The following is a 27,432-nucleotide window of genomic DNA, read 5'->3' as shown; positions in this document are numbered from 1 at the left end:
GGGGAGAAGGGATATGGGAAAGCAGGTGTGGTAGGAGCTGGGGAATGGAAACAGGCATTGGGGGTTTGGAAAAATGTAGAGGCCACCAGGTATGATGCCTAAGGGGCTGGCGTTGGCTGTGTCCAGCCTCAGTTTTGCCCTCTGTAGCAAGGGCACAAGGGGAGCCCATTTCCAGGGTTGCAGGGGAAACTCCCCAGGGCTCTACCTGGCTGGCAGGCCCCAGGGGCACATGCACAGCCCGACCGCTGTCGGTGACATGCCTCGACTTCCTGTTTCTCCCCCACCCAGGGCGGTTTCAGGCTCAGCTTCAGAAGAACAAACATACTCAAAACAAAGGAGGAGCCCCCACTGCAGAGGAAACAGGAAGCTGTCCGCAGAGGACAGCCTGGGACGGTGGCATGGAGTCCGTGGCCCTGTACAGCTTCCAAGCCTCGGAGAGCGATGAGCTGGCCTTCAACAAGGGAGACACACTCAAGGTACAGTGCTCTGAGCCAGGCCGAGGGTGCCGGCAGGGACCCAGGGTGGGGTTCAGAACCAGACACCCAGGACGCTGGGGGAACCTGGTCTCTAGAGTGAAGGAACAGCTCCTCCACTTACTGGCTGAGTCCAGACAAGCCACCCTCTGAACCTCAGTTTCCCCAACTTCCTGTGGGGGTCATGAGAATTCAAGATACAAGCACAGTGCCTAGAAGGAGGGAAAAATATTTCAAGAGCAAATTCTTGAGCGGGCAAAGCAGTGTGTGTGTGTGTGTGTGTGTGTGTGTGTGTGTGTGTGTGTGTGTGTGTGTGATAGAGAGAGAGAATGGGAGTGGGGAGAATGAGAGAGCACACCTGCACACAGGAGAAGAAACAAGCATACACAGTAACCTAATGGGGTTAAAACAGGTATGGCTTAAGTACCCAGTATGCTCTTCCTAGAAGTGTGGAGAAAAGGGGAAATATACCACCCACTCACCCACATACACACATGTTCTCTTTGTCTGGTTCTTTTGGATGAGTGTGTGGACAAATGTCCTTGCTTCTAAGTTCATGTATGAGCTCAGAGCCGGAGCAGCTGTGCCATTAACTCACCCTGAACCTGCCACTCCCTTCCTGAGCCCCAGCCTCCCTATGGGAGCAGTAACATCACACCAAGGACCCCATACCTCCACCTTGAGCCCTGGGCACTGTTCTTGGCCCCAAGCTTGAAGCACAGGAAGGGGCAGGAGCCCTGGGGGGATGCCCTGTATTTCTGGGTTCCAAATCCAGGGACATAACTGATGCATGCTTTAACCACTGGGGTGCGGAGGGGCATCTCCGCTTCCAATAACTAGGATGCAAGGTGGTGCATGACTTTCTTGCTGAAGGTCACCTTGGGGCTTGTGCTCCATCCCCTGGAAGCCTGAGTGGGCTGGGCAGCTTGCTGCTGGGGTCGGGAGGAGCCGTGTGCCCTTCCTTGAGGTGCCCTTTCCCATGCTGGATGCTGGACACAGGCACGGGCCCCCCTACACGGCTTGCCGGAGCCCATGTACGTATCTAGGCAGGCTGAGCACCAGGACCAGCAGGTGGGCAGGAGACCCTGGGCTCCCGGCCTGGTTCAGAGCTCAGCCACTCATCAAGGGAGTAAGCAATATGGCGGCTCTCCTCCCTAAGCAACTGCAGGCCATGAGGAGACAGGAGGAATAGGAATGGGGTGGTCAAGGGGCCCCCAACGCAGGCTCAGAGCAACCAGGAAATGGTGGATAGAGTGAGATCAGCAGGGTCCCCCAAGGTAATTGTTGGAAAGTCTGACAGCCCACTCCTCCCAGGCTGCCGGGCCCTGTCCACGCAAGCTTAGTGGGGTCCTCCAACGTTTGATGCCTGGTAGGCTCACATCTAACAAAGGTGCCGGCCAGGCTCATCCTCTCCCTTCACCTACCAGAGGGAGGTCCATGCTGGAGTACCTGGCACACAGTCATCTGCATGTGTGTGTGTCCTGGGCTTGAACTCAGGATCTGGGAGCTGTCTCTGAGCTTCTGTGCTCAAGGCTAGTGTCAATCACTTGAGCCACACTTCCACTTCTGCCTTTTTGTGATTAATTGGAGATAAGAGTCTCACAGACTTTCCTGCCCAGGCTGGCTTTGAACATCAATCCTCAGATCTCAGCCTCCTGAGTAGCAAGGATTGCATGCGTGAGCCACGGGTGTGTGATACATAGTGATTTTTTTCCAGGGAGGTGCAGGGGATACAGAAGGAAAAGGAAGGCAGGTAGGAAAGAAACGAAACTGGGAATAGGCACTAGTATGTGTGTGGAGGAGATGGGTAATGACAGACAGGAAGCAGCTCCCTTCCCACACAGTGACTGAGCTGCCCAGACTTTCTGTGTACCAGGCTTTGTGCTGTGTGCAGAGTCTGTACAGGGAGACAGGAGGGGGAGGCAGGCTGGAGGTGAGAGAAAGAGACTGATATGGGGGGGGGCAGGGCATTAAAAATGTAAATAAATAAAAAGAGCTAGCATCTGCTCTGAAGGCTGGAGGAACAGGAACTGTGGTGCAGAGGGCCTAGGGAAGGGGGCCCCCACTCTGGGGAAAGCGCTGTGGCAAAAGGCCCTAGGTGGGATCCCGTTACAGCGCTGGAAGGGCTGAAAGAGGTCTGTGGCTGGAGAATAAATAGGGGTGGGAGTTAGAGGCTGTCGCAGTGATGGAAAGCAAGCAAGCTTAGATTAAAGGGTGGGGAGACGAAATACGAAATAAGATCTTAATGTCTTCGTAGGTAAAGGGCTAAGTCTACAAGAAAATCACAACTACAGGAGAGAAAAATAGGCAACAGACAGGAGCAGAGCTGCCCCGAAACAAAGAGGAAGTAAGCTGCGCCTTTCCAGCTCCCTGGCCAGGCAGCCACTGGCAAGCTCCAAAATTGTTGAGGGCATGGAAAATATATACTTTTTTTGTACTGGTCCTGGGGTTTGAACTCTGGGCCTGGGCACTGTCCCTGAGTTTTTTGTACTCAAGGCTAGCGTTCTTCCACTCAAACCACAGCTCCACTTAGGGTTTTTTTTTTTTTTTGGTAGATTAGTGACAATAAGAGTCTCACAGATTTTCTTGTCTAGGCTGGCTTAGAGTGACAATCCTCAGATCTCAGCCTTCTGAGTAGCGCCACCGGTGCCTGGCTGAGGTGTACGTGGTCACACGTAGATGAGGGCCAGGAAAAGTGTCAGCATGGCTGTAAGGTTACCCAGACACGTCCCAGCTCTTGGGAGGCTGAGGTGGGAGGATCACTTGAGTCCAGGAGTTCAAGGCCAGCCTGGGCTACCTAGCGAACTTCCAGCTCAAAATAAGTAAATGAAAAACAAAATAAGCTCTGCAGCCTTCTGATTCCTGTAAACTGAGCACAGGAAGGAAGGAAAGCAGCCGGTGCTGCTACTGCTGCTGCTGCTGGACCCAGAGCCCAACTTACATGAAAACCGAATGCTGAGCACCTGGGGCTCACGCCTGTGATCCTAGCTACTCATGAGGCTGAGATCTGAGGATCACAGTTCAAAGCCAGCCCAGACAGGAAAGTCTGTGAGACTCTTTTTTTCCTGTTTTTTTTTTTGCCAGTCCTGGGGCTTGGACTCAGGGCCTGAACACTGACCCTGGCTTCTTTTTTTGCTCAAGGCTAGCACTCTGCCACTTTAGCCACAGTGCCACTTCTGGCTGTTTTCTATATATGTGGTGCTGGGGAATCAAACCCAGGGCTTCATGTATACAATGCAAGCACTCTTGCCACTAGGCCATATTCCCAGCCCCACTGTGAGACTCTTATCTCCAATTAACCACCAAAAAAGCTGGAAGTAGAGTTGTGACTCAAGTGACAGAGTGCAAGCCTTGAGCACAAAAGTGCAGGAACAGTTCCCAGGCCCTGAGTTCAAGTCCCAGAACTAGTGCACTCCTATATTGTATATAATGAGAGTTGAGCTCAGGTAGCCACGAGGACATTTCTGGGTGCCAAATGGAGGGGACAAGGATGAGGATAGCAAGGTTGGATCGACTGGACCTGGGTGATTTCAGCCTGCAAGGCTCCGGCCTGGCCAGTGCAGGCTCTCACCATGCCTGCCTCACAGAGGAGGACACTGAGTCCAGAGCCACAGGCAGAGAGGAGTTCAGGCCTGCTCCTATCCCGGCCCCCAGACCCCAGTGTCTCACCCCAGTGACCCCCAGCCTGGTTCAGGCGATGCATCTCAATTCCTCTATTTCTCTACCTTGCATGGCTTGGCTGGAGGTGGCAGGGGACCCAGCAGGCTGGGGCCACGCTCCCCACCCGAGGCTTGGTGTGGTGGGCAGTTGTAAGACCCCTATACTCTCATTGAGGGGCTCTAGATCTGCTCCCGTAGCCCTCATGGACTGCTGGGTCTGGGACAGGCCCAAGGGGCGAGGGTTTCACTGCAGGGACAGCCGCCCCTCTCCGTGACCGGATGGCTGTGTCTCCCCTCCCCTCAGATCTTAAACATGGAGGATGACCAGAATTGGTACAAGGCTGAGCTCCGAGGGGCTGAGGGCTTCGTTCCCAAGAACTACATCCGTGTCAAGCCCCACCCGTGAGTACCCCCTCAGGCCCTGGAGTGCTACATCCCCTGCTGGCATGGCTCTCCCCTGGGAGCAGAGGCTGGGTTGGGAGAGTGGGGTATCAACCTGGTATCTGGGGACCTGATGGCCCTGGCAGGTCCCAGACCCTGTCCTTAGCAGGTGCCACCCAACACTGCTGGCTGGACAGTGTGGGGTAACTGAGAAAGGACAGATTTCTGGAGGATTTTGTTTTTGTCGGTCATGGGCTTGAACTCAGGCCCTGGGTGCTGTGCCTGAGCTTTTTCAATCAACGCTATGACTCTGCCACTTTGAGCCACAACAGCCTTCCCAGTTTTCTAGGGGTTCATTGGAGATAAGAGTCTCACAGACCTTTCTGCCCAGGCTGGCTTCAAACCATGATCTTCAGATCTCAGCCTTCTGAGTAGCTAGGATGACAGGCATGAGCCACCAGCACCCAGCCAGATAAGTTTTAAATGACAGCCAGACCGCTGTGTGGCTATGGGGGCCCCCAGGTGGGGACGCAGAGAGGCCAGAACAGCGTTGTTCTGTTACAGGACATAACAGAGACACTACATGGAAAGACAACATTGAGGTGACTATCCAAGGCAGGCAAGAGGTGGTAGGAAATGAGGCTTTGAAGGGTGTGTAGGAGTTCACTAGTTAGAACAAGAAAGTAGAAAATGAGCGAGAGTGAATTCACAGCAGGAGTCTTAGACGCCAGGCCGGGGGTGTAGGGAGCCATGGAGGAGCTAGAGAAGAGGACAAGGAGGATGCAGGGAGGTGTGGAGGCAGGTGACAGGGCCAGGCAGTGTGGGGGCAGGGCTGAGGCGGGGTGGGGGGTGGGGGTGGGGTGGGGGTGGGGAGCAGGCCCTGGGTGGGGCCCCAGGAGGGGTATTTCCTCTTTATCTTTCTTTGGGTTGTTTCCAAATCTGCCCCCACCCCCTGCTTCCTGTGCTGAGCGCAGCTGGTCTGGGGCCATGGCCCCTGGCTCACCAGGGGTCCCCAGGCCCTGTCTATGGAGACATTGCTGATACACCCCGAGCCCAGGCCAGGGGCATCCCCCAGGGGATGCTGGCAGTGGGGGCCTCGATGCTGTGGCCACTGGTGTGGGGTGAAGCAGGGTGAGGCGTGGGAGGCGCAGACTGTTAGGGGCCTGGCAGGACTCAGCTTCCAGGAAACTCCAGCTCTGCAACTGACTTGGAGCCGATGATGCAGAGCCAGACCCATCGCCACAGAGCAAGGAGGCCAATGACCTGCTAACTAAGCAGGGAGGGCCTTCTAGAGGAAGGGGCATGGGCCTGGAGGTTAAGGTAGAAGCTTTCTAGGGAGGGGTTGGCGCTGTGGCTCCGGTGGTAGAGCAACAGCCAATGCGTGAAAGTGTCAGATACCGAGTTGGAGTCTAGTCTGGGAGAGGAGTTTTCAGGGAGGACAGGACGAGTTAGAGGCAGATACCAGCAGGCAGCAGCTCAGGTCCTCTCACGGGCCCTTGAGTGGGGCTAGGGCACAGTTTACAGACCGGGAGACAGGCACAGAGACAGGCGGGAGGCTTGGCTGGGAGGGGTGAGGGGAGTCTGGGACAGCCACGGCCCCCGTGCAGAGGGGTCGCCAGCCCTCTCTGGGCTTCAGGTTCCACGCTGGTAAAGAAGAGACATAAAGGGCTGGGAATATGGCCTAGTGGCAAGAATGCTTGCCTCGTATACCTGAAGCCCTGGGTTCGATTCCCCAGCACCACATATATAGAAAATGACCAGAAGTGGCACTGTGGCTCAAGTGGCAGAGAGCTATCCTTGAGCAAGGAGAAGCCAGGGACAGTGCTCAGGCCCTGAGTCCAAGCGCCAGAACTGGCAAAAAAAAATAAAAAAAGAGACATAAAGAAGAAAAGGAGTGCACCTGGCACTGGTATTTGTGGTGCTTTCTTCACCCAGTCTTCCACATTGGGGGGCAGGGTGGGGCCACCTCAGGGCCACAGCCGCCCCCACACTGACGTCTTCCAGTAGTGGGGTTTCTGTGGGTTCTCCGGAGACGCAGGCCCCCTCAGGAAACTCTTGTGCAGGCCCAGCAGTGGGGGCGGTGGGCAGCTCCCCTCCCAGACACCCCAACTGCCACGTGCCTGACTCGGCCCCTGCTGGGGAGGACGCCAGCCCCAGGGCCCACACCCAGGAGTTCAGCAGCCATTGTGGGCAGCCCGCAGTGCCGCTTGGTGCCTCAGTTTCCCCCACCTGTAAAATGGGTGCAGTGGGCCCCCAGGACTGAGGCATGGAAGGCTGGGCGGGGGTCCCCAGAGCCTGGCCCCCAGCACCCATTCCCCTCTCCACAGGTGGTACTCGGGCCGGATCTCTCGGCAGCTGGCTGAAGAGATCCTGATGCAGAGGAAGCAGCTGGGGGCCTTCCTGATCCGAGAGAGCGAGAGCTCCCCTGGCGAGTTCTCCGTGTCTGTGAAGTGAGCCTGAGCCTAGGGGGTGGGGGCGCTCAGGGTGGGAGCTGGGGGCCAGGGTGAGAGCTCCCCAGTCGGAGTTCTCCATGTCCATGAAGTGGTGAAGTGAGCCTGAGTCGGGGGGGGGGGGCAGCCAGGAGCCCGAGGAGGGGGGGGGAGCATCAGGTCGCTGGGGGAGGGGGCCTGAGAGAGAACCAGGGGACAGCCATCCCACGCTAAAGCAATGCTGTGGAGAGGACCCACCCCTGAGGCCAGGAAGCCGGGCTTCTACTTCTGGCTGTGTGGCCTTGGACGAATAGCGTGGTGTCTCTGGGCCCTGTCCTCACCTGTGAAGCGGAAGGAATACATGAATGAATCCACTCAAAGCCGGGGGGTTCGGTGGCTCCGGTGGTTGTGTGGGAAACAGCAGTCTGTGTGTGATCGTGCCTGGAGTTGAGGAAGAATGGTCCTGACGGGGCGGTCTGCTTGAGAGGGGCCAGTCAGAGATGAGCAGGTGCGTGGCAGAGGGCCTGGTAGTGCAGGGTGTGAGGGGATGGATGCTGTGGCTGGGTCTGGGCAACTTGGGGGTGGGGGGGAGTCACTTCCAGCGCCACTGCTGGGAGACAGGAGGAAGGGGAGGGCTGGACACCGCAGTGTGGCTTCCGGGACACCAGGTTTCCCAGGCCGGGCTTGCCACGTGGTGGTGGGGGAGCAGGGCTATGTGATTCTCAAAGAATAAATGGCACCGGCTGGTCACATAGACTGCAGAGGAGCTCTGGGCAGGGGGCCCCAGGGAGGCAGAGAAGGGCCGGGGCAGGGCCTCCTGACCTCAGTGAGGCTGTGCGCCCCCACTCAGCTTCTAGGAGGAGCAGAAACTCATCATTGGCCTCCACAACCTGCCACCTGCCGACAGCCCTTCCCCATGAGTTAGGCCACTCAGGGGCTGGGGGACCACGTGGTGTGTGTGAGAAACCACTGGCCAGCCAGGCCAGTGGCACATGTGACATCACCAGTGCCACAGTGCCCAGCACTCCGGATCACTATCCTCCAGCTATGCAAACAGCCATGAGTCATCGCTTCCCCTTCCTCTGGGGACACTGGTCATCCTGAGGGGCTGGGGACACACACGTGACCTGCTCTGGGCCTTAGTCTCCCTACTCCCCATCTTAAAAATACAGGCACGGCCGGCAAGCATATGTGGGGAGGAAGCCCTGTGAGTTCTTGGCCCCTGACCTGTCCCCAGGATGGCTGGGGGCAGCTGGAGTCACCAGGGTATCACCTGTCCCCCACCATGCAGACCCCAGAGCTGCTTTCCCACCGACAGGAAGTGGTTGTTTTCCAAGTGCTGCTGTCCAGGGCCTGGCTGACTCCTGGGAATGGCGCCCACCAGGCAGGCGGGCTGGAATCAACCCCAAAGCCCAAGGTCACCCACCAAGCAAGGGGAGGGGACCAGCGAGCAGAGAGGAGTTGTTGTGGCTCACCTCCTGCCCGCAACCCCAGCCACAGCCTCTATCCCTGCTGTCCCCTCCTGGCAGTCTCTGTTAGCCCTGCCTGTCCTGTGGCATCACGTGACAGCCCAGAGAGCCTTCCACGGCCAGAGGTGTGAATCGCAGCTCAGGATGGGTCACAGGCCCACTCAAGGACTGGGATAGGAACTGACTCACGGCTGCACACCGGCGGCTCACACCTGTAACCCTAGCTGCTCAGGAGGCTGAGATCTGAGGACTGTGGTTCACAGCTGCCCCAGGCAGACAAATATGATTGATTCTTGTCTCCAATTAACAAGCAAAAAAGCCAGAAGTGGAGGTGTGACTCAAGCAGCAGAGTGCCAGCCTTGAGTGAAAAAGCTCAGGCTTGAGTTCAAGCCTTAGTACTGGCAAAAAAGAAGGAAGGGAGGGAGGGGAAGGGAAGAAAGAAAGACAGAAAGGGAAAAGAAATGGACACAGCTGCATCAATGGCCTCCATGGTGTTCAGATGGATAAAGGAAATTCACAACAGTAGTCACATGGCATAGTGAAGGCACAGGAATCAGGGTAATATGTGGGCTGGGCCCCAAGGCATGAATAGGAGTTTGGTATACTAAGAGAGGGAAGGCTATACCAGGTACAAGGAAAAGCAACTGTTGAGACCAGGGGTTAGACAGCGAGGGCTGTTTGGATAGCAGCAGGCTGACCAAGAGAGGAGATGGGCAGCTAGGAAGTTCTTAAGTAGGGGAGCCAGACTGATGTGTCCTGGGCAGGGATCAGAGAGCAGTGCTCCAAGAAACCCTGGCAGCTGCCCCTGAGCTCCTTCCCGGTGCCTGCCCCATGACGAGGAGGCCAGAGCTTCCAGCTCAGTGGTTGTGGTTTGTGCACTACACCACCAGATGGCACTCTCAACCCTCAGTTTCTCCCAAATGGAGCTGGGAGCAAGGGGGCCTTGGAGGACTACAGAGCAGGGGTAGCAGTGGGCAACTGAGACTCCCTGTGGTTAGGTTCATGTGTGTAGGGGATGTGGGAACTGTGATCAATACCTACTACATAATGCTGAGTTTTTAATTCTCAAGTTATCCCCATCTCTAAGAAGAACATCTATGTTGAGATCAGTTCAGTCCCCCACCCAATGCTCCATCACTGGCTGCTAGAGTTACGCCATGAACCCCCAACGGCCATGGGGTGGGCTGCGAGCCCATCCCCGCCCAAACCCAGGCCTCTCAGACAAGAGACAATGGCCAGGCCCAGGCCCTGGCTCTGCTGTGACCCCAGGCCATCTCTGAAGTCCAGGGATGTGGTGGCCATCAGAGAAAGCTCTGTCTATATGGGTGTGAGCTTCCTGCCCTTGCTGGCTTGGGCCCAGGAACTCTGACCCACCACGCGTGGCATCCCACACACACCCCCGTGCCAAGCCTCGTAAAGCTGTCAAAGGTGGGTTTATGGGCTCGGGCTGCCTTGCAGAGCAGCAGTGGTCACAGCCAGCTGCCCTTTATGAGTTTACAAAGGGCTGTCCCCCCTCCACTCCCAAGGGGCATGTCTGAGCTGGCAGTGAGCAGGACAGGAGCCAGGGCTGCCAAACTCGTGCCCCACACTCCTGCCAGGCCACCAGGGGCTCTCCTGTCATCAGTGGCAGTTTGTCTTCCAGCAAGATGTGTCCCTCCTTCCTAGCCGGTGCAGTCTCTATGTCTATGTATTTGCCCTGTCCGTCTGGCCCCTGGGAGCCTGGAGTGACAGGTGCTTTTGTGTCTGTAATGATCACAGGGACTCTGGGGAAAATGAAGCAGGGCAGGGACAGGTGCCTTCAAGCAGGGCTGTCCATTCAGATAAGAGGGAGAGAACCCATTTTGTAGGTAAGGAGACAGAAGCTCAGAGAGATGCAATAACTTGACCAAGGCCCCACAGCAAGGAACAGTAGGACAGGAGCTACTTCCTGAGCCCCAACTGGCCTGGTCTGCCTTTCCACCCACATTCTCTGAGACCCAAACACCTGTTGGGGTCTGTCTCCCTCCATGACTCCAAGTCAGTTTCATTCTTTTTCCTGGTTGCAGTATAGGTCCCCCGCCTTGGTCCCGTGGCCTCAGAGTGGCTCTGCATGGTGGAGATGGACACTGGGGACACACTCAACAGAAGCCGCCACAAAATATTTCCTAACACAAGCAACGTCATCAATAATCCTTATATACTATATCCAGGGCCCAAGCTGGGGGGGGGCAGGCGAGTCCTCAGACTACTGCCCCCACCCCTTGCCTTGTCCCCCCTCTGGGCTGCCAGTCACCTTTGCTGCTGCTCCTGCTGCTGCCCCCACCCCTGCTACCATTCCAGAAAAACCCGCCAGGCAGGACAGGTGGCTGTGAGTACTTGGTCCTTGGGTTTTCTGTTGTCTGCACACAGTCTGTTCTGGGGTCGAGGTCACACTTTCTGGGTGACAACAGCTGTAGGCCTAGGGCTCCAGCCCTGGGAACCCTGCTGTCCTGCTAGGGGTTTCCAATCCTGATTCCAGGCAGAGCAGAGGGATGGCCATTGTTCATGGTGAGGGGAGGCTCTGGTGCCGAGCCGTCCAGTGTGGACCATTCGCCCACATGGCCGATTGTGCCCACCCAGCCAGCCTTCCCTCAGCGTGCAGCAGGAAGCTGGGGCCAGGCAGGGGTGGGGCAGGGGGACAGGGCCTGCCATGCACCGAGCACGGGCCAGTGCTGGCACACGTCCCAGCTTAGAAAACTGTCCACTTCCCAGGTGGGGAAGTTCTGGAATTCCTGGTTCCCTTCATCCTTGCCCTTGCCACACCCTGGTTCCCCAGATTTTCAAGAATGCTTTGCTTTGGGTGACTCTCAGATGACCCCAAGTCATCAAAGCCTGCCCATGATAGCCTGACTCGTACCCTTCAGTCCCCTGGCACAGGGCAGCAGGGCCTCCTGGCCCCTTGTCCTGCACGGCCTCAGCCTCTTCTCCCAGATGCACAGCTGGGAGGTCCCTGCCTTACATTTCCTGCCCATCCAGCTGTGAATGCCTGCCACCCCTCTGCTTGGAATGACACCCCTCCCTGTCCTCAAAGTTCAGGGGAGTCCTGAGCAAGACATGAGCATCCCCTCAGAGGTTTCCGCAGCTGGCCTCAGCATCCTGGGCACATGGCATACAGGCCACACAGGTTTCCCAGAAAGCAGTGCTCACTGGCAGCACATAAGTGGTTTTGTTCCAGGCGTGGGGAACATGGCTTCTCCTCTGCAGAACCCCCACTGCTGGCTCATTGGCTGCTTCCAGGGGAGCTGAATCTGAGGGTTGGCTCTACTGAGCTCAGGGAAGGCCCGTGATAAGAAGAGTCTGTTCAGAACTTCCCAAAGGGTATTTCTTTAATTTATTGCTTTTTGCTGGTCCTGGGACTTGAACTCGGGGCCTGGGTACTATTGCTGAGTCTCTGTGCTCAAGGTTAGCGCTCTGCCACTTGAGCCACAGTGCCACTTCCAACCCTTTCTGAGTAATTTATTAGAGATGGGAGCCTAACAGACTTTTCTGCTGGAGCTGGCTTTGAACTGAAATCCTTAGATCTCAGACTCCTGAGTAGCTAGGATTAAAGGTGTGAGCCACCAGGCTGGCCCACAGGGCACTTCTAAAAGAGTTCTGATATCAGAATTTGGCTTAGGTTCTGACTGTCCAGATGAGTCCCATATGGCTGGGACCTTCAGAGCGCCCCTTAAATGTCTAGTCTTTGAGTCATTATGAGCAGTGGAAAACAAGAAAACTTTATGGGGCAGAGTGGCCCAAGGAACTCCTGACTCCGATGATGAGGTAGAGGGTGGTTTTAGGAGGAAGTGTCATTTCATTAGAGCCTGGAAGCATGAAAAGAGATCAAGCATTCCTTCCAGCTGGAGGAAACAGCAAAGGCCTGGAAGTGGGAAGGGAGAGGGATGGAGAGAGAATATTGTTCATTGGACATCTTGACTCAGTCAGCCAGGTGTGCAGGGAGGGGGACTACTTGGTTGCAGCCGACTGTTATCTGAAACTTTTATCTTAAGTGTTTAGTGGAGCAGCCCCAGGGCTGACCCGACAAGGTAGGGGTGGGACCGGCTGAGCAGCAGGGCTAGGCAGTGGAGATGAAGATGGACATCGCCCTGTGGTTAAGGGGACATTAGACCAAGGACTTGAGCTGTGGAAGAACCCAGGTTTGTAAACAGTGTCCAGATTGGCCACTGAGACTTTAGAATGTGAGTGTGTGTATGTGTGTGTGTGTGTGTGTGTGTACCGGGGTTTGAACTCAGGGCCCAGGAACCATCATCTAGCTTTTCCAGGCAAAGATGGTGTTCAGCTACTAGAACCACAGCCCTGTTCTGTTGTTGTTTTTTTGTGGTTTTTTTTTGTTGTTGTTGTTGTTATTAAGTGGGAAGAAGAGTCTCAAGAACTTTCCTGCCCATGCTGGCTTCCAACCTCAATTAGATCTCAGCTTCCTGAGTAACTAGGATTACAGGCGTGAGCCACCAGTGCCCAGTGTGGCACTGGTTAATTTTTAGATGGGGGTAAAACAGAGCTCTGCTATGCTGGGACTCCCACATAGTTGGGATAATAGGCCTGTGCCACCTTGTCCAGCTCTTCATTGAGAAGGGGCCTCACAAACGTTTCTCCCCTTATTGGTCTTGAACCTTGATCTTCCAATTCTCAGCTTTCAGAGGGAGTATGTAGGTAGTGTAGAAAGGGCCAGCCTTTGCACTGGCTGGAGGTTGGGTCTCCTTTAGCCCCTAATGTAAACACACAGCTATGGTTTGTGGCTCAGGAGACCAAGGGGTCACCTCCTTCACCATGGACCAGACCCTCAGCTCTCGGCTCCACCAGTCACTTGGGTAGGACTCCATCTACGAGCACCCATCCTTCATTGAGTACTGAGGCTGTTCTGTGTTTTCCTCAGCAAGTCTGGACACCTGCTCAGCCCCAGCCTCCTTTGCCTGGCTTCGAGGAGGGGCAGCCATGCTGTGTCTCCCAGACAGCACACAAGGCCCGAGGAGGGGCTGACTGGGCAGTTGGGAAGGGCGGTTGGGGTGGAGCCAGGCTGGGAGGTCCTGGGAAGAAGGGCGGGCACGCCCCATGGGGGCGCAGCCCAGGAGCAACAGAACCGAGGGATCTGGACGTGGAATGAGATCTGGGGCACAGTTAATATCAGGGGAATAATGACTGCTTCTGTCACACCCTGGTAATCAATTGGGAGCTCGTCATAGCACGTCTGAGCTCCCTGGTGGCCCCCGCCCTCACCTTCCTTGCTGGGGAGTCCTCGCCAGGTTGGCTGCACTCAGGCTGTCCAAAAAGTCTAGCTTACTCCTCCTGGGCTGTGAGGCAGGCCCCCACCTCTGCAGACCAGAAGCAAACTCCCACGCCAGTACTTCCTTCCACCCAGCCCTAGATAGCCAGACCTGCCAGACAAATCAGAAAACCTGGTATTTATCTCATCAGCTGCACGGGGAGGGGCTTAGGACAATCTGGTGATAGTGGGCTGCAGGCTGTGCTAGTGAAGAGAAAGAGGGCTGGGAATATGGCCAAGGCAAGAGTGCTTGCCTCAGATACATGAAGCCCTGGGTTTGATTCCCCAGCACCACATATATAGAAAACGGCCAGAAGTATGCTGTGGCTCAAGTGGCAGAGTGCTAGCCTTGAGCAAAAAGAAGCCAGGGACAGTGCTCAGGCCCTGAGTCCAAGGCCCAGGACTGGTTAAAGAGAGAGAGAGAGAGAGAGAGAGAGAGAGAGAGGAAGAAAAGGGCTCAAGGGCTACATCAGAGAAGATATGAAAGAAAAGAGGCTGGATGTGTCATCAGAGTCAGCTCTTACCTGTAAGACTTCATTATGAGGGCAACGGGGAGCCACAGAAGTTTTTGTTTGTTTGGGTTTCTCTCTCTCTCTCTCTCTCTCTCTCTCTCTCTCTCTCTCTCTTTTTGGTGGGGAAGATATCTGTCATGAGGCTTGAACTCAAAGCCTGAGTACTGTCCCTGAGCTTTTTTTTTTTTTTTGCTCAAGGCTACCACTTGAGTCACTGTTCCACTTCTGGCTTTTTGGTGGTTAATTGGAGATAAAGAGTAGCAGGCTGGGAATATGGCCTGGTGATAGAGTTGCTTGCATCGTATACAAGAAGCCTTGGGTTTGATTCCTCAGCACCACATATATAAAAAAGACCAGAAGTGGTGCTGTGGCTCAAGTGGTAGAGTGCTAACCTTGAGCAAAAGGAAGCCAGGGACAGTGCTCAGGCCCTGAGTCCCAAGCCTCAGCAATGGCAAAAAAAAAAAAAAAAAAGTCTCACAAACTTTCTTGCCAGGCTGGCTTTGCCCCTGGATCCTCAGATCTTAGCCTCCTGTGTAGTTAGGATTACAGTAGCTAGGACTGTGAGCCACTGGTGCCTGGCTTACAGAAGGCTCTTGAGGGCAAAGAAAAGACATGAACTATCCAGAAAGCCTGAGTTACTCTCACGGTACCAGGCTTTGTCCTTGGGATGAGCTGAGGACTCATTTCCCAAGGGATTGTAGGGCCTGGGAAGGGACAGGGGAGAGGGGAGATTGTCCAAGGGGAGGGAGATGTTGACAGAATGTGAAAGAGAAGCACTCAGGAGACATTTCTGGTATCAAGCCATACTGACTTATCCTAAGGGAGGTGTTAGCATTATGAGGAAGCTGAGGTTCAGAGAAGTGAAGTAACTTGCCTAAGGTCACACGGCCAGAAAGTGACTGGCCTGGTCCAGAGCCCACACCTTGAACCCCATATTCCATGTCAGAAGGAGCTCTCAGTTCTTATGTGGAGCCAGGTCAATGGAGTCTCTCTATTAATACCTCCCCCACTCCACACTCCAGATCTCACCAAGATAAAGACCTGGCTGTGGGCAGTGGGTAGGGGAGCCAGGGTCTGAGGCAGCTATGGGTCCTCTCTCCCAGCTATGGGGACCAGGTGCAGCACTTCAAGGTGCTGCGTGAGGCCTCAGGAAAGTACTTCCTGTGGGAAGAGAAGTTCAACTCACTGAATGAGCTGGTCGACTTCTACCGTACCACCACTATCGCCAAGAGACGGCAGATCTTCCTGCGGGACCAGGAGCCCATGCTCAAGGTAGGGCCATCAAGAGATGGGGCTGATGTGAGCTCTGTCTAACTTATCCACAGTTCCAACAATGGTATTCTAGGTAGGTCCTCAGAAACGGTTGAATGAATGAACACCTATGTGGTCTACTGAGTCCTACATGCTGAGCTGCTCTGTGTACTCCAAGAGCCTCCTGACCTTAGGTGGGATGTGGAGCCCTGTGAGCCCTGGGGGAGGTGAGGCCGGCTGGGCACAGGGCGTGGGGGAATCCATCCACCCCCCATCCTCACAATAATAGCAATTTGCCACCAACCAGCCCTTTCATCAAGGCCCCCCCCCGGGGACCAGCTCTCACTCTCATTAAGGTGATGGCAGCAGCCAATGGGGTTATTAGCCCCAACACACTGTTTTCCTTGGAAAGAGGGGTGCTGGCAAAGCCTGGGTCAAGACCTCAGGACGTTTGAACTAGGGCTCTGCAGAGGGAACTGGGAGCCCAGGCCTGAGGAGGAGGCTGCCTTAACTCCACAGTGAAAGTCCACCCTGGCTATGTTCTAGTCTCTCAAGCACCCTGCTGTGTGGCCTGAGGGATAATCCAGCCTTCAACCAGGCCTCAGTTTCCCCTCTGCTCACAGTGAGCCCCAGGGTTTGATTTGCTACGAAAGGCAAACAGTACTTGATGAAACCCTGCTGGGGCACCCTTTGTGGGCCTCCTGTGCCTGACCTAGGGGCCAGGTCAGCTGAGAGCTCCCAGTTTCGGGGAGTCCATTTCACCAGCTGGGTCTTTGTTCTCCCAGAACTACATCCACCCACTCACCCCCTGGGGGCCAGCTCTGCCCTGGGAAAGGGTGCCCGAGCCAGGATGGAACTAAGGAGCCAACTGAGGTTCCCTGTACCCAGCACTAGGCCCTGGGGTCACCCATCCAGTGGGGTGGGTGGCTGCAGCACTCAGTCCTCTGAGACTCACAACACCACCTCCTTCCTGGGCAGAGACCACTAATTACAGAGCCTCTGCTGATCCTATCAGCATCCTGGATGGCATTGTGCAGGCTTAGAGCTGAGATACCCCTTCCCCCCCTTTCACTCCCAGTGGTGGGGCAGGCTGGGCCCTGTGTGGCAGAGAGTTGCTGAGCTGTGTGTGTATGCCAGTGATAGCCAGAAGTAATACCTGAAGCATAGGGAGGCCTAGACCCCAGGCCTGAGAGGAGATACCTGGAAGTACAATGCTCCCCCCAACCCCATCTGAGGAAGGCAATAGCAGCAAACAGTACTGTTTCTAGCAGAATCATTTTGTGGTTTATAGGCCCGTTGCTGTGGTACCATACCTGGAATCAAAGTTACCATGTCTGATCCAGAACCTCATACCCACTAGCCCTATGACTCGGGCTGTGTGGCCGGGCAGGCCGCATTGTTCCACATGGACTCGGCTTCTCCCAGGCACACATGCCATACAGATGCAGTCATGTGGTCAGCCATCACCATTCTGGTGCTGTCCCAAGATGCCCACCCTGCCACCCGCTGCACCCCTCAATCACCCTGTGGGGCTTCTGGGGAACAGCCAGCCGGGGCTTGGGCTTCAAGGGTGCCCACTGACCGCGTCCTCCCCCTCGCAGCCGCCCCGGACCTCCTTCGCCCAGGCCCAGTTCGACTTCTCTGCTCAGGACCCTTCCCAACTCAGCTTCCGCCGCGGCGACATCATCGAGGTTCTGGAGCGGCCGGACCCCCACTGGTGGCGGGGCCGCGCAGGCGGGTGTGAGGGCTTCTTCCCGCGCAGCTACGTGCAGCCCGTGCACCTGTGAGGCCCGCCCCAGGCCACCGGGGTCCCAGCACATCCTCAGACTGAACGGGAGCTCCTGCCTGCCTGGGCTGCTTCCCGCCACAGCCACAGGGCCCAGGGCCCCGCAGCCGCCACTAGGTTCAGCGACCACGTGGCCACGGAGCGCCTAGGGCTTCCTGCCTGGACACTTCCCATTGGACGCTGGCTTGCGACAGATGGGGCGGGTTTTCGGAAGCCCCGCCCCCACCACAGCCAGTGGCTCCATCCACCTAGGTGTGAGGACTCCTAGCTGGCTGGGCCTGAGGGCCCTGGATTTACAGCTTTCTGCATTCCCACGACTTTGGGCTCCACCTGGGTATCTGGCACCCACAACTCCCACAGATGCCTTGGGATGGGGGTCCAGAGGCCCTGAGCCTTAGAAGAAGAGATAAGTGGTGGTCCCTGCTTAGGATATCGGGCTCTGGACCAGCCATGTGGGAGATCAGGCTGCACTCACTTTCTTAGTTGGGGTTCTCTGCTTAGACCAGCCCACAGAGGGCTTTCAAGGAGGAAGACAGTCTGAGGGCCAGATAGGAAATTGGGACTGGGCTGAGTTTTGGAGGCTCACTGGGACCAACGGGACAGGAAGTCTAGGTAGGGGCCCAGCCTGAGCCAAGGCAGGAAATCCAAGGGAACATATAGGCAGCAAGGGATTCCGAGAGACCCAGTCCCTGCCCAGAGCCTGGGCCCCTTTGGAAGCAGGAAAATGGAAGTAGACAAGGGAAAGCCTTGAATACCAGGCTGAAGGTGGACAGATGTGAGCAGGAGGAAGGGAGAGGCAAGATGGAAGGAGGAAAGCCCAGGAGATGGCTGAAATGCCTTGATTATAGAAATGTGCTGTTCGCCCTTGGTCCAGGATGAGGCCCAAGACTCTAATTCCTGAGCCCTAGAAGGTTCCCACTGCTTCTGCCCTTGTATTCAAAATAAAAACTGTGAAACTGCTGGATGCCAGTGGCTCACACCTGTGATCCTAGCTACTCAGGAGGCTGAGATCACACCCTGGTAGTTCAAAGCCAGCCCAGTCAGGAAAGTCTCTGAGACTCTTATCTCCAATAAATGACTCAGATGGAGTCGGAAGTGGTGCTGTGGCTCAAGTGGTAGAGCACTATCCTTGAGCAAAAGAAGCTCAGGGACAGTGCCAGGCCCTGAGTTCAAGCCCTAGAACTGGTAAAAAACAAACTGTGAAACCAGGGTGGGAATATCTGAAATATCTTTTGTACTCCCATTTCCCCCCTAAGTTTTCAGAGTTCCTTCTTTGCTGGCTGGGCCAGTTGCTGGGCACTGGCCTGCTGGGTAGCTGTGGGGTCATCATCAGCCCCTCCCTGAGGACAGAGGGTGCCCACTTTCCTGTCAGGTGGCAGTGTCAGGCGAAGTAGGCATAGAAGAAGATGTTGACACACATGAGGAGGATGGCATTGAAACCACACACGCGAGCCCAGAAAGCATGTTTCTGGGATGTTTGGCTGCCATCTGAAGAGGGTTGAGGAGGGACAAATGGGAGAGGCAAGGTTACCCTTGGCTTCTCAGCCTCCCTCCCAGGCCAGGGGTGGTTGGGAGGGAGAGTGCCACTTGCCTGCTTTGGCTCCCAGGGACAGGTCCCGAGCTAGGGTCCACCAGGTCAGGTTCTCAATCTGTTAGGAAGAATTGGGGATGAGACAATGGTGCACCCAGACAGGGGCAGGAGGCAGTGACAGAAAGAGAGATGTCAATCTCAAAAAAGACTGAGGTCAGAGCTCGACAAAGGTCTAGAAGATTCTGGAGTCAGAGAAGGTCAGAGGTTAGAATGGGACCTGAGTTAGAAATGGTTAGGGTGCAGGGATGACAATGTAAGGGGTCAGGGGCTGGGGGTCGGGGCAAGCTCACCTGAGTGTATTGGGGAGCTGGAGTCAGCAGACTCCCAGCAGCCATGACTGTGCCAGTGAGCAGGAAGAGGGCGATAGCGAAGTGGAGGTAGTGGATGTTTTGGAGGAGGGCTGGCCTCATGTCTGGGTGGCCACAAGGTGGGGCGGGGTGCAGGAATTCCAAGACCAGCCTCAGAGCACCCACCACCAGTCCAGCCATCAGGCCCCAAAAAGCCCCCTGGGGAGGAGGGAGCCAGTGTCAGGGGCTGCGGGAGGAAGGCCAGGCCTGGGCACAGGGGCGGGACTGGAGGGACTGAGGAGCCCTGGCAGGAGGAGGTCAGAAGGCCTTCCGACTGAGCCCCACCCATGTCCTATCCTGTCCATCCACCTGCTCATTGGCACGTGGCCAGAAGATGCCCAGGATGAAGACCGCCGTCACTGGAGGAGCCAGAGAGCTGGTCACAGACTGCATGTAGATGAAGAGCTGCCCACTGTTGGAGCCTTGCAGGATGGGGATCCAGGCCACACTCACACCGATGAGGACCACGATGACCAGCCTGCAGATGGCAGTGGGTGGACAGTCCCAAAGACGCTTCATCAGCCCTTCCCCTTGGTCACCTGTTGTGCCCAGCCACCGCCTACTACACCTGTAACTGGGCTGTGCAGACTCTGGGCCCCTGCACCTTCAGTCTGCACTGCTCCTTCTATTCCTGGCATCCTGCTGAGTCAGCCTTTAAGGACACCTCCCCCCCATACACACACACACACACACACACACACACACACACACACACACACACACAGCCCTTAGGGTCTCCATTTGGCTCACCCAAGCTGGAACTGGAAGCTGAAAGAGGACAAGACAGTGAGAACTGACAACATACACGGGGAGCCTGTGGCACAATAGGAATGTGTCATACAATGGGAGCTGTAGCACACAGTGTAATCTCATGGTACACAATGGGAGCTTGTAACAGTGAGAGCTTGTGACATACAATGGGAGCTCTTGTACACAGTGGGAACTTGTGGCACACAGTAGGAGTTTACTGCACACAATGAGATCTTGTGACACACAGAGGGAACCTATGACACAGTGGGCACACAGTGGGAGCTTGTGGCACATGGGGACTATGTGAATGTGAGTGACTTTCTGTCATATCCTGGCCAGGCATCCCTCTTGTAGGGTCTCTAAGCATAGCATGCTTTCTGACTCTGCCATACTGTAGCAGGAGCTGGTCCTACAGTAGGCACATTTCTTACCACCCATCTACTTCAAGGCAAGCTCTATCCTGAGCCAGGCTTGGGAGCCACACTGTCTAGGCTGGAGTCACTGCCTAGACTCCTCAACTTCAAAGCCTTCACCCTGCCTGGGACCTTCCTGCCCCCCTCTCCCTTCCCCTTGGGACTGCCCCACACCTCCCTTCCCATCTGAGGAATGGCAAAGCACTGGGCATCCTGGCACAGCTGAGCACTGTAGCACCCGCCATCTCTCCATATAGCAAAGTCAACTGATCAACCTATCACCAGTGCAGGTCCAGGCTGAGGAGTGCAGAGGAAGTGCGGATCCAGGAGGACTTCCAGGAGGAGGCTCTTGGGACTTTGAAGGGATGTGGAACCCAGTGTGGTGTCCACAGGAGCTCAACTCCTCCCTGATGGAGCTCCTCACCCGTGTCCTGAGCCACTTGGTACCTCTTACCACTAAAGGAGTGGGTAGGGGTAGCACTGCCCCATAGGGCAGCATGGACGGCAGTCTATGTGCAGGTACCTGCCTCCCTTTCTTCCCTTTCAGGCCAGAGGGAGAGGTCTGAGAAAGGAGGTGCCACCTCGATTAAGGCTAATTAACCCTTAGCCTGGCAGGCGGCGGGTGCTGCCTCTTCAAAGGCCCAGGCAGCCTCCAATAACACGGCCCACCCCGCCCTCCAACACCACAGTCAGCATCTCTGCCAGTGGTGGCTCAGGGCCTCTGTGGCCAAGCTGGCCTGGGCCCTGGCCTTCCTTTCTACTTCCCTGCAGGTTGCCCCTTTGATTCAGTTACCACCCAGATGCAGGGGGATGGGGTGCCCCCAGCCCCAAATGCTGCTCCCTCTGTTGGGACACCCTACCCTACTCCACCTTCTTCCTGGCAAACACCCCCAGTCTTCAAGGAGCCTCCATGGCATGGCTCCCACCTCAGGGCAGGAGGAAGGAGCCCAGGGTAGGGGACTGGAGATCTCTGTATCCTCTAACGGGGCAGAAGGGGGGAAGGCAACAGGGACAGAAGGCAGGACCTTGAGGCTGGTGAAGGTCAGAGCCCAGAGTTGAAGTCATTTAGTGAGACTGACTCAAGCTGCTTGGGCTTCTGGGCTCAATACCAGGCCAGCCTGGGGCAGATAGGGTGAGGAAAGGAAGAAAGGTCAAGGTCAATGGGGGAGATGACTGGAGGACACTTGGTAGGAGCAGGGAAGAGGTCTGCTTCTGGGCAGGCCAGGGAGCCATGGCTGTGGGCAGGCTCTAGGGCCGGAGTGACTGAGCTAGAGGATGGCAGCTCCAGGACCTTGGAGCCTGGGAAGATTTGAGGAGCGCGGTGCCCCCAGGCCACAATGAGGAGAGGCAGGGGCATTGGAGGGCCATGGCACTCTCATACCCAGGGCCATGTAGACACGGAAATGGTCCTGCACTGGGAGTCAGAGGCTCTCTGAATGAGCTCACACTGTCTGCCGTCTGGCATGTCCCAACAAGGCCCTACTATGGTAGCTGCTGTTTTGCATCACTGGGAGACCCCACCCTGAGGACAGTGCAGCCTGGGTTTCTGGGCTCCTGGCTGCAAACTGCAGCTGGTCACCTCAGTCCCAGAAGGGTCTCCCCTCCACCCGTGGGGTGGGGCTGCATGGCTAGGAGGGAGGCAGTGGAAGCAGAGGTGGAGAAGCCTACACAGACACACAAGCATGCTGAGAGACACCAGCCTTCATCACTCATATCCACGGACTTCCGGGCACCCAGCTGGGTATGGAGATGGAGGCATAGGCCCAGCTGCTCGCAGGGAGAAATCATTTTCTTGGTTGGAGGCCAACCAGGAGGCCAGCATGGAAGAGGGGACCCTTGGGTTGAATACAAAGGGGACAACTAGGGCTTGGAGGAATTGGCAGATGCTCAGTGGAAGTAGGGAGTGAAGGCCAGAGGGACTCCTGTGGAAATGTGGGAGGTAGAATGGACAAGATATAATCTCCCTCCCATCCTGGTATTCTCATTGAAGCCTGACAGGGCTTCAATGAGTTGGTGCTATAGCTTGTTCCCTCCCCCCCCACTATACCGGCCCACCAGCAACAGCTCCTGCTCCCCAGCTCGGGGCCGCAGCCGTTTCCAGATGTCCATGGTGAAGAGTGTGCTGCTGCTGTTGAAGATGGAGGTCAGCGATGACATCAGTGCAGCCATCATCACCGCGATCATCAGTCCTCGCAGACCTGCAAGAGTAGGGGGCGGGGGGAGCGGGTGGCAGGGACTCGCTGTGACCTTGGCTCATCCTGGTCTGCTTCCTTGGGAGCCCCTGTCACCTGGGCCCTGCAGCCTGAGGGTCCCCTTTCCCTCTCCCCACTGTGGTCAGTCCTGAGCGGTTCCATGGACCACATACTCGAGGGCAGAGGGCCAGGAGGGAGAAAGGCTGAGGATGTTGGGGGAGGGAGGCAGCCATGAACAAGCAGTAGGGACTTGTGAGTTTTCAGCCCAAGCCCGAGGCTTGCTGGCAGTGCCAGCCCGGCACTGTAATTACGTGTTGTTGGTGTTATTACCAATCCTCTCATTCCGCACAGCCTGGCGCTGACCAAGCACTTCACACCCTTACTTTACCCAAGGAAAGATCCTTAACCCAATGTGACAGCAGCTGCAAGCTCAGAGAGGGCACAGCTTCTGGGGGACTCCCAGCAGCCCAGAGGCATACCTGGGGTGGGGTGGGGTGAGCTGGGTGGGACCGTGGGCTGGGAGGTCACACCTAAGACAGTGGCCCAGACTCTGGAATTTCCCACCACTTCCTGTTGGTGGCAGGCTCCAGCAGGCCAGGTGGATCCCCTCTCTCCTTGGCTCTGTGGAAGAGGTGCAGTGCCCCAGAGCTGGGGAGCTGGGGGTGGGGGGAATCACCCATACTATTGCCTGCAAATGATTGAAGGTTTCCCTGGGGAGTTGAGAGGCTTTCTGGGACTCAGAGTTAGACAGATGCTAACTCACTGCTCTGTGGCTTCAGGCTGGTCACTTTCCTTCTCCAAGTCTGTGTACATTTTTTTTTCTTTTGGTGTGTGTGTGTGTGTGTGTGTGTGTGTGTGTGTGTGTGTGTGTGTGCACGCGCTAGTACCTAGCTTTGAACTCAGGGTTTTGCACCCTCATGGCTTTTTTGTTTGAGGCTAGTGCTCTATCACTCAAGCCACACCTTTACTTCCATTTTTTTGCTGGTTAATTGGAGACAAGTCTTATGGACTTTTCTGCCTGGGCTGGCTTTGAACTAGGATCCTCAGAACTCTGCTTCCTGAGTAGCTAAGATGACAAGCATGAGCCACTGGGCTATGTGTCCAGGTTTGAAGCACCTCCTCCCTGCAGCAGACTCCCTACTGCTCTATGGCCAGCCTCTTGCCCTAAGAAGGCCTGACCTGGATGGGCTCTGGAGGTCTGGGGGCGGGGGCACTCAGTCTTAGAAGTGTCATTTACTTCCTAGCTGGGGGCCTGGCCTCGAAGCCCCATCAAGTCTGACTTGATGTGTGACTCCCGGACCCTGCTGTCTTTGCTTTGCAGGCTGACTGGGAGAGGGCCTGAAGAAAAGTCAGTTGAGTTTGATTCTCCCCAAACATGTCTCCTCATCTTGCTCAGGAGGTTAACTTGGGGCTTACTGCACCCACTTCTCACACAAGGAGCCCAAGGACTAGGCAGGGCAGAGGGTGGGTGTAGGATCCTCTGGGGACAGGAGGCCTAGGAAGGTGGACCGGCATCCGGAGTCATTAGGCTTAATCCAACCACAACTGAGGGGAGGGAGAGTCATTAACTCCAATTTACAAATGAGGACACCCAGGCTCCAAAAGCAGGAAAGTGATATGCCCCAAATATCTTGGCTTGTGTGGCACAGCCAGGCCCGAGGGACTGATGTGGGACACAGGGACCTGACTGAAATTTTTTAGTGTGTAAGTGTCAATCTGGGGGCTTGAACTCAGGACCTAGGCACTGTCCCTTAGCTTTTTTTTTGCTCAAGGCTGGCACATTAGCACTTGAGCCACAGCTCTACTTCCAGCTTTTTTGCTGGTTAATTAGAAATAAGAGACTCACGGACTTTACTGCCCAGGCTGACTTTGAATGGGAATCCTCAGACCACAGACTCTTGAGTAGTAGCTAGGATTACAGGTGCAAACCACCAGTGCCCAGCCTGACTGAAGGTTTGAGAGTGGGAGAGAGATATTACCATGAGTGGGTCTCAGTTTCTCCATGGTTAAGATGGAGGGGTACCAGCAGCGTGGAGGGGTTTTGAGGCCAGGCTGTGGGGAGTGGGGAAGCCCAGGACAGGGCAGTACTCATACCTGGAACTTCTCTCTTCCCAAGTGGAGGTCACAATGTCAGGGTGAATCCAAGGCAGCTCCCAGATTCCCTCCATGCCTCCCCGCCACCCCCACATGCCCAGCCTCACCAATGGGCATCAGCTCCATGACCAGCTTGGGGTAGGCGATGTTAGAGCAGCCGATCTCAGCCCCACAGGCCCTCAAGCACTCGGAGGGCACCACGCAGCCCACGTCATCTGCAAGAGATGGATGCTCACTGCACTCCTCAGCCCACGCCCTCCCCACAAGCATGACTTCTGGGCCTAGCCAGACTACCCACCCAGCCAGCCAGCCTCTACCGCTTGCTACTGCTTATTGATTAGCTCTGGCCTCAGTTTCCCAGTGTGAACTTGAGAGCCCTTGTGCCTCTAGATCCCCTCCTCCCAATGCCATCTTCCACCTTCGGGTGGCACAAACTCCCTGTCTCCAGGCCAAGGATAGCCCACTGTGAGGACTGCCAGCTGGCAGAGCCTAGGCAAGGTACTGGTCTCCTACCCCTTCTCTTGCTCTCAACTGTCCTCCAAGGAGGGGAAATGGAGACAGGAGACAGGAGGAGGTGGTGTGGAGTCACCATGGTGACCATCCCTGTCTGCTGAGGTGCTGGCTTGTGTCCTGTCCCCACTCCAGATCAGGGCGAGATGTGAAACTAGCTATTTGCTGCTGCTGTGCCTCTCCAGCAGGCTCCCCATGCTCTATCCCCTCTGTAGCCTCAAGGGGACTCCCTTCCTCCCCCCACCAGCCCCTCTGTTTTTTCTTCTCCTCCAGGGCTGCCCTGCCCATAGCTCTACTCCAGTTGCAGCTCCAAATCCATCCTCCTCCCTGTGAAGTCACTGCTGTCTTCTGAGGTACACGTCCCCAAGTCCCCAAGACCATCCTTCTGCCTCCACCCCTGGGAGCCCAAGGCACCCTGGGAAAAATTCTGCCCATGGCATTCAAGGCCCTTACTGATTGGCCCTACAGCCTCTGACTAGCACCTACCACCAAATACTGCCAGTGCTTTCTGGTACCTGCCCAGCACTTTTTTGTTGTTGTTTCCTAGGGTTTGAACACAGGGTTTGGGCACTGTTTCTGAGCTTTTTGGATCAAGGCTAGCACTCTATCACTTTGAGCCAAGCACCACCTCCAGTTTTCTGGTGGTTAATTGGACATAAGAATCTCATGGAATTTCCTGCACAGGCTGGCTTCGAACTGTGATCCTCAGATCTCAGCCTCCTAAGTAGGATTACAGGCATGAGCCACCAGCGCCTTGCCTGCCCAGCACTCTTGAATCTCAGTACCTCCTCCCAGTTCAACACCTGTACCACCCTTGTTTATCTCCTTCAGAGGGCTCCTCCTCTGGGTCTCCCCATGGTCCCACCAACCCTCAGGTGGTAAGCAGCTCCCCCCTGAGGGCTCCTAAGACCTAGATTGAGTCACAGTTGTTTGTTTACTTGGCTGTGTTCCCTACTAGGCCTGGAGCTCCCTGAGGGCAGACACTGGGTTTGAATCATCTGAGTTGCAGGTATGGCCCAGCCCAGGGATGGGCTCAGAGGAGACAGTCTGTGAACATTTGCTAAACGAATAGATGAATGTGTAAGTGAATGGTGGGGAGGAAGGAGGAAATGCATGGAAGGAAAGGAAGAAGGGAAAAGAGGATTCAGAAAAAGTCATGAAGGAATCCAGGAACAGCTCGACCTAGTGGTCTTTCTACAAGTCTACCACCTCTACTCCCTCCTACCCATGCACTTGTTTTGTAGGACTGGAAAGGACCTAATTTTGTAGAATAGCCTAGAACTGAGCTTACAGTCCCATGTCAGGTTACTGGGGTGCAAGACTGAGAGGGTAAATATGGGCTCTTCCTGATAGAGAGCCTGGGCCAAGACAGGCTGGTCCTTTGGCACTTGGAGGACCCAGCCCTCCTGGGAGGGGCCTGCTGAAGCATCACAGCCTCATAATGGCTCAGAAAGCCAGAGTCAGGAGATTCCTCTCAAGTTTGTTCAGCTCATTCCAGGCTCCTGGCATGGGCACTGCCCTGGGCACTTTGGGCTGGACTGCATGTTTGTGCTGAGCAGTGAGAAAGAAGAACCCCACATTTATGACAGCAATAACATCAGGTCACCATTCAAACAGTGTCCCGGCTTGCCAACTCCTGGAGCCAGGAAGGGCAGAGAAGGAGTAGGGACCTGGCTTTGCCTGTGCTGCTTGCCTGGGGTGCCTGGGAGGCTCTGATTTGGCTCCATGCTAGGATCTTCACTCTAGCAAGGCCTATTCCAGAGCCCAGGAGCTGCCCTTGCCCAGCCCCCACATCCTCCTGCCAACGCCAAATCCAGCGTGATCGCCCCTTCTAGGCACCCCCCCCCCCAACCCACCCAACTACCCACACCCCTCTGCTCACAGCCTGGATGTGGCTCCCAGTGCTGTACCAGGCCAACCAAGGCCTCACCTTCTTTATCACCCTTACCTGCAAACACGTAACCAGAGTGTGAGCTCTGTCCACACACCTCTAGGCCTCTCTGCTGTTCTCTTTCCTTCAGACACCCTGCCTTTCCACATAAATCCAAGGACTTAGTTGGGTACCAGTGGCTCATGCCTATAATACTAGCTAGCTACTCAGGAGGCTGAGATTTGAGGATCTAAGTTCAAAGCCAGCCCAGGCAGGAAAGTCCGTGAGACTCTTATCTCCAATTAACCAGCAAAAAGCTGGAAGTAGAGCTGTGGCTCACGTGATACGAGTGCCAGCCTTGTACAAAAAAGCTAAAGGATAGCACCCAGGTTTGAGTTCTAGCCCTCGTACTGGCAGAAAAACAAAA

The 27,432-nt window shown here is 55.7% G+C and overlaps 2 protein-coding genes across 2 annotated transcripts in view; one reads left to right on the top strand and one right to left on the bottom strand.

Moving 5' to 3' along the window:
- The first annotated feature begins 317 nt into the window (after positions 1 to 317).
- LOC125366237 (GRB2 related adaptor protein) lies at positions 318 to 18,203 on the top strand. The gene is made up of 5 exons (XM_048366806.1): positions 318 to 476; positions 4,437 to 4,534; positions 6,841 to 6,963; positions 15,305 to 15,473; positions 17,054 to 18,203. The coding sequence occupies exons 1-5, from the start codon at positions 399 to 401 to the stop codon at positions 17,237 to 17,239; spliced, it is 654 nt and encodes a 217-aa protein (XP_048222763.1). The 5' UTR covers positions 318 to 398; the 3' UTR covers positions 17,240 to 18,203.
- Positions 18,204 to 18,448: 245 nt separating this feature from the next.
- The window catches only part of Slc5a10 (solute carrier family 5 member 10), a 69,060-nt gene continuing 60,076 nt past the window's right edge, over positions 18,449 to 27,432 (bottom strand). Inside the window, exons 10-15 of the mRNA XM_048366805.1 lie at positions 24,733 to 24,840; positions 22,387 to 22,537; positions 19,486 to 19,654; positions 19,120 to 19,335; positions 18,830 to 18,887; positions 18,449 to 18,726 (exon numbers count right to left, since the gene is read on the bottom strand). Of these exons, the coding sequence (XP_048222762.1) occupies positions 18,620 to 18,726; positions 18,830 to 18,887; positions 19,120 to 19,335; positions 19,486 to 19,654; positions 22,387 to 22,537; positions 24,733 to 24,840 (809 nt within the window). The 3' untranslated portion in view covers positions 18,449 to 18,619. The remainder of the gene's footprint in view (positions 18,727 to 18,829; positions 18,888 to 19,119; positions 19,336 to 19,485; positions 19,655 to 22,386; positions 22,538 to 24,732; positions 24,841 to 27,432) is intronic.

Source organism: Perognathus longimembris, chromosome 17 (genome assembly GCF_023159225.1).
Source record: "Perognathus longimembris pacificus isolate PPM17 chromosome 17, ASM2315922v1, whole genome shotgun sequence".
NCBI classification, from domain to species: domain Eukaryota; kingdom Metazoa; phylum Chordata; class Mammalia; order Rodentia; family Heteromyidae; genus Perognathus; species Perognathus longimembris.
Note: the sequence above shows the minus strand (reverse complement) of the source record. Positions and strands in the feature narration are given on the sequence as shown.

Bases quoted from the DNA above. Each gene is read 5' to 3' on its own strand.
- LOC125366237 (XM_048366806.1), top strand. From the start codon at position 399: ATGGAGTCCGTGGCCCTGTACAGCTTCCAAGCCTCGGAGAGCGATGAG. The intron at 477-4,436 runs GTACAGTGCTCT...CCCTCCCCTCAG, and splicing joins ACAAGGGAGACACACTCAAG to ATCTTAAACATGGAGGATGA. The intron at 6,964-15,304 runs GTGAGCCTGAGC...CCTCTCTCCCAG, and splicing joins GAGTTCTCCGTGTCTGTGAA to CTATGGGGACCAGGTGCAGC.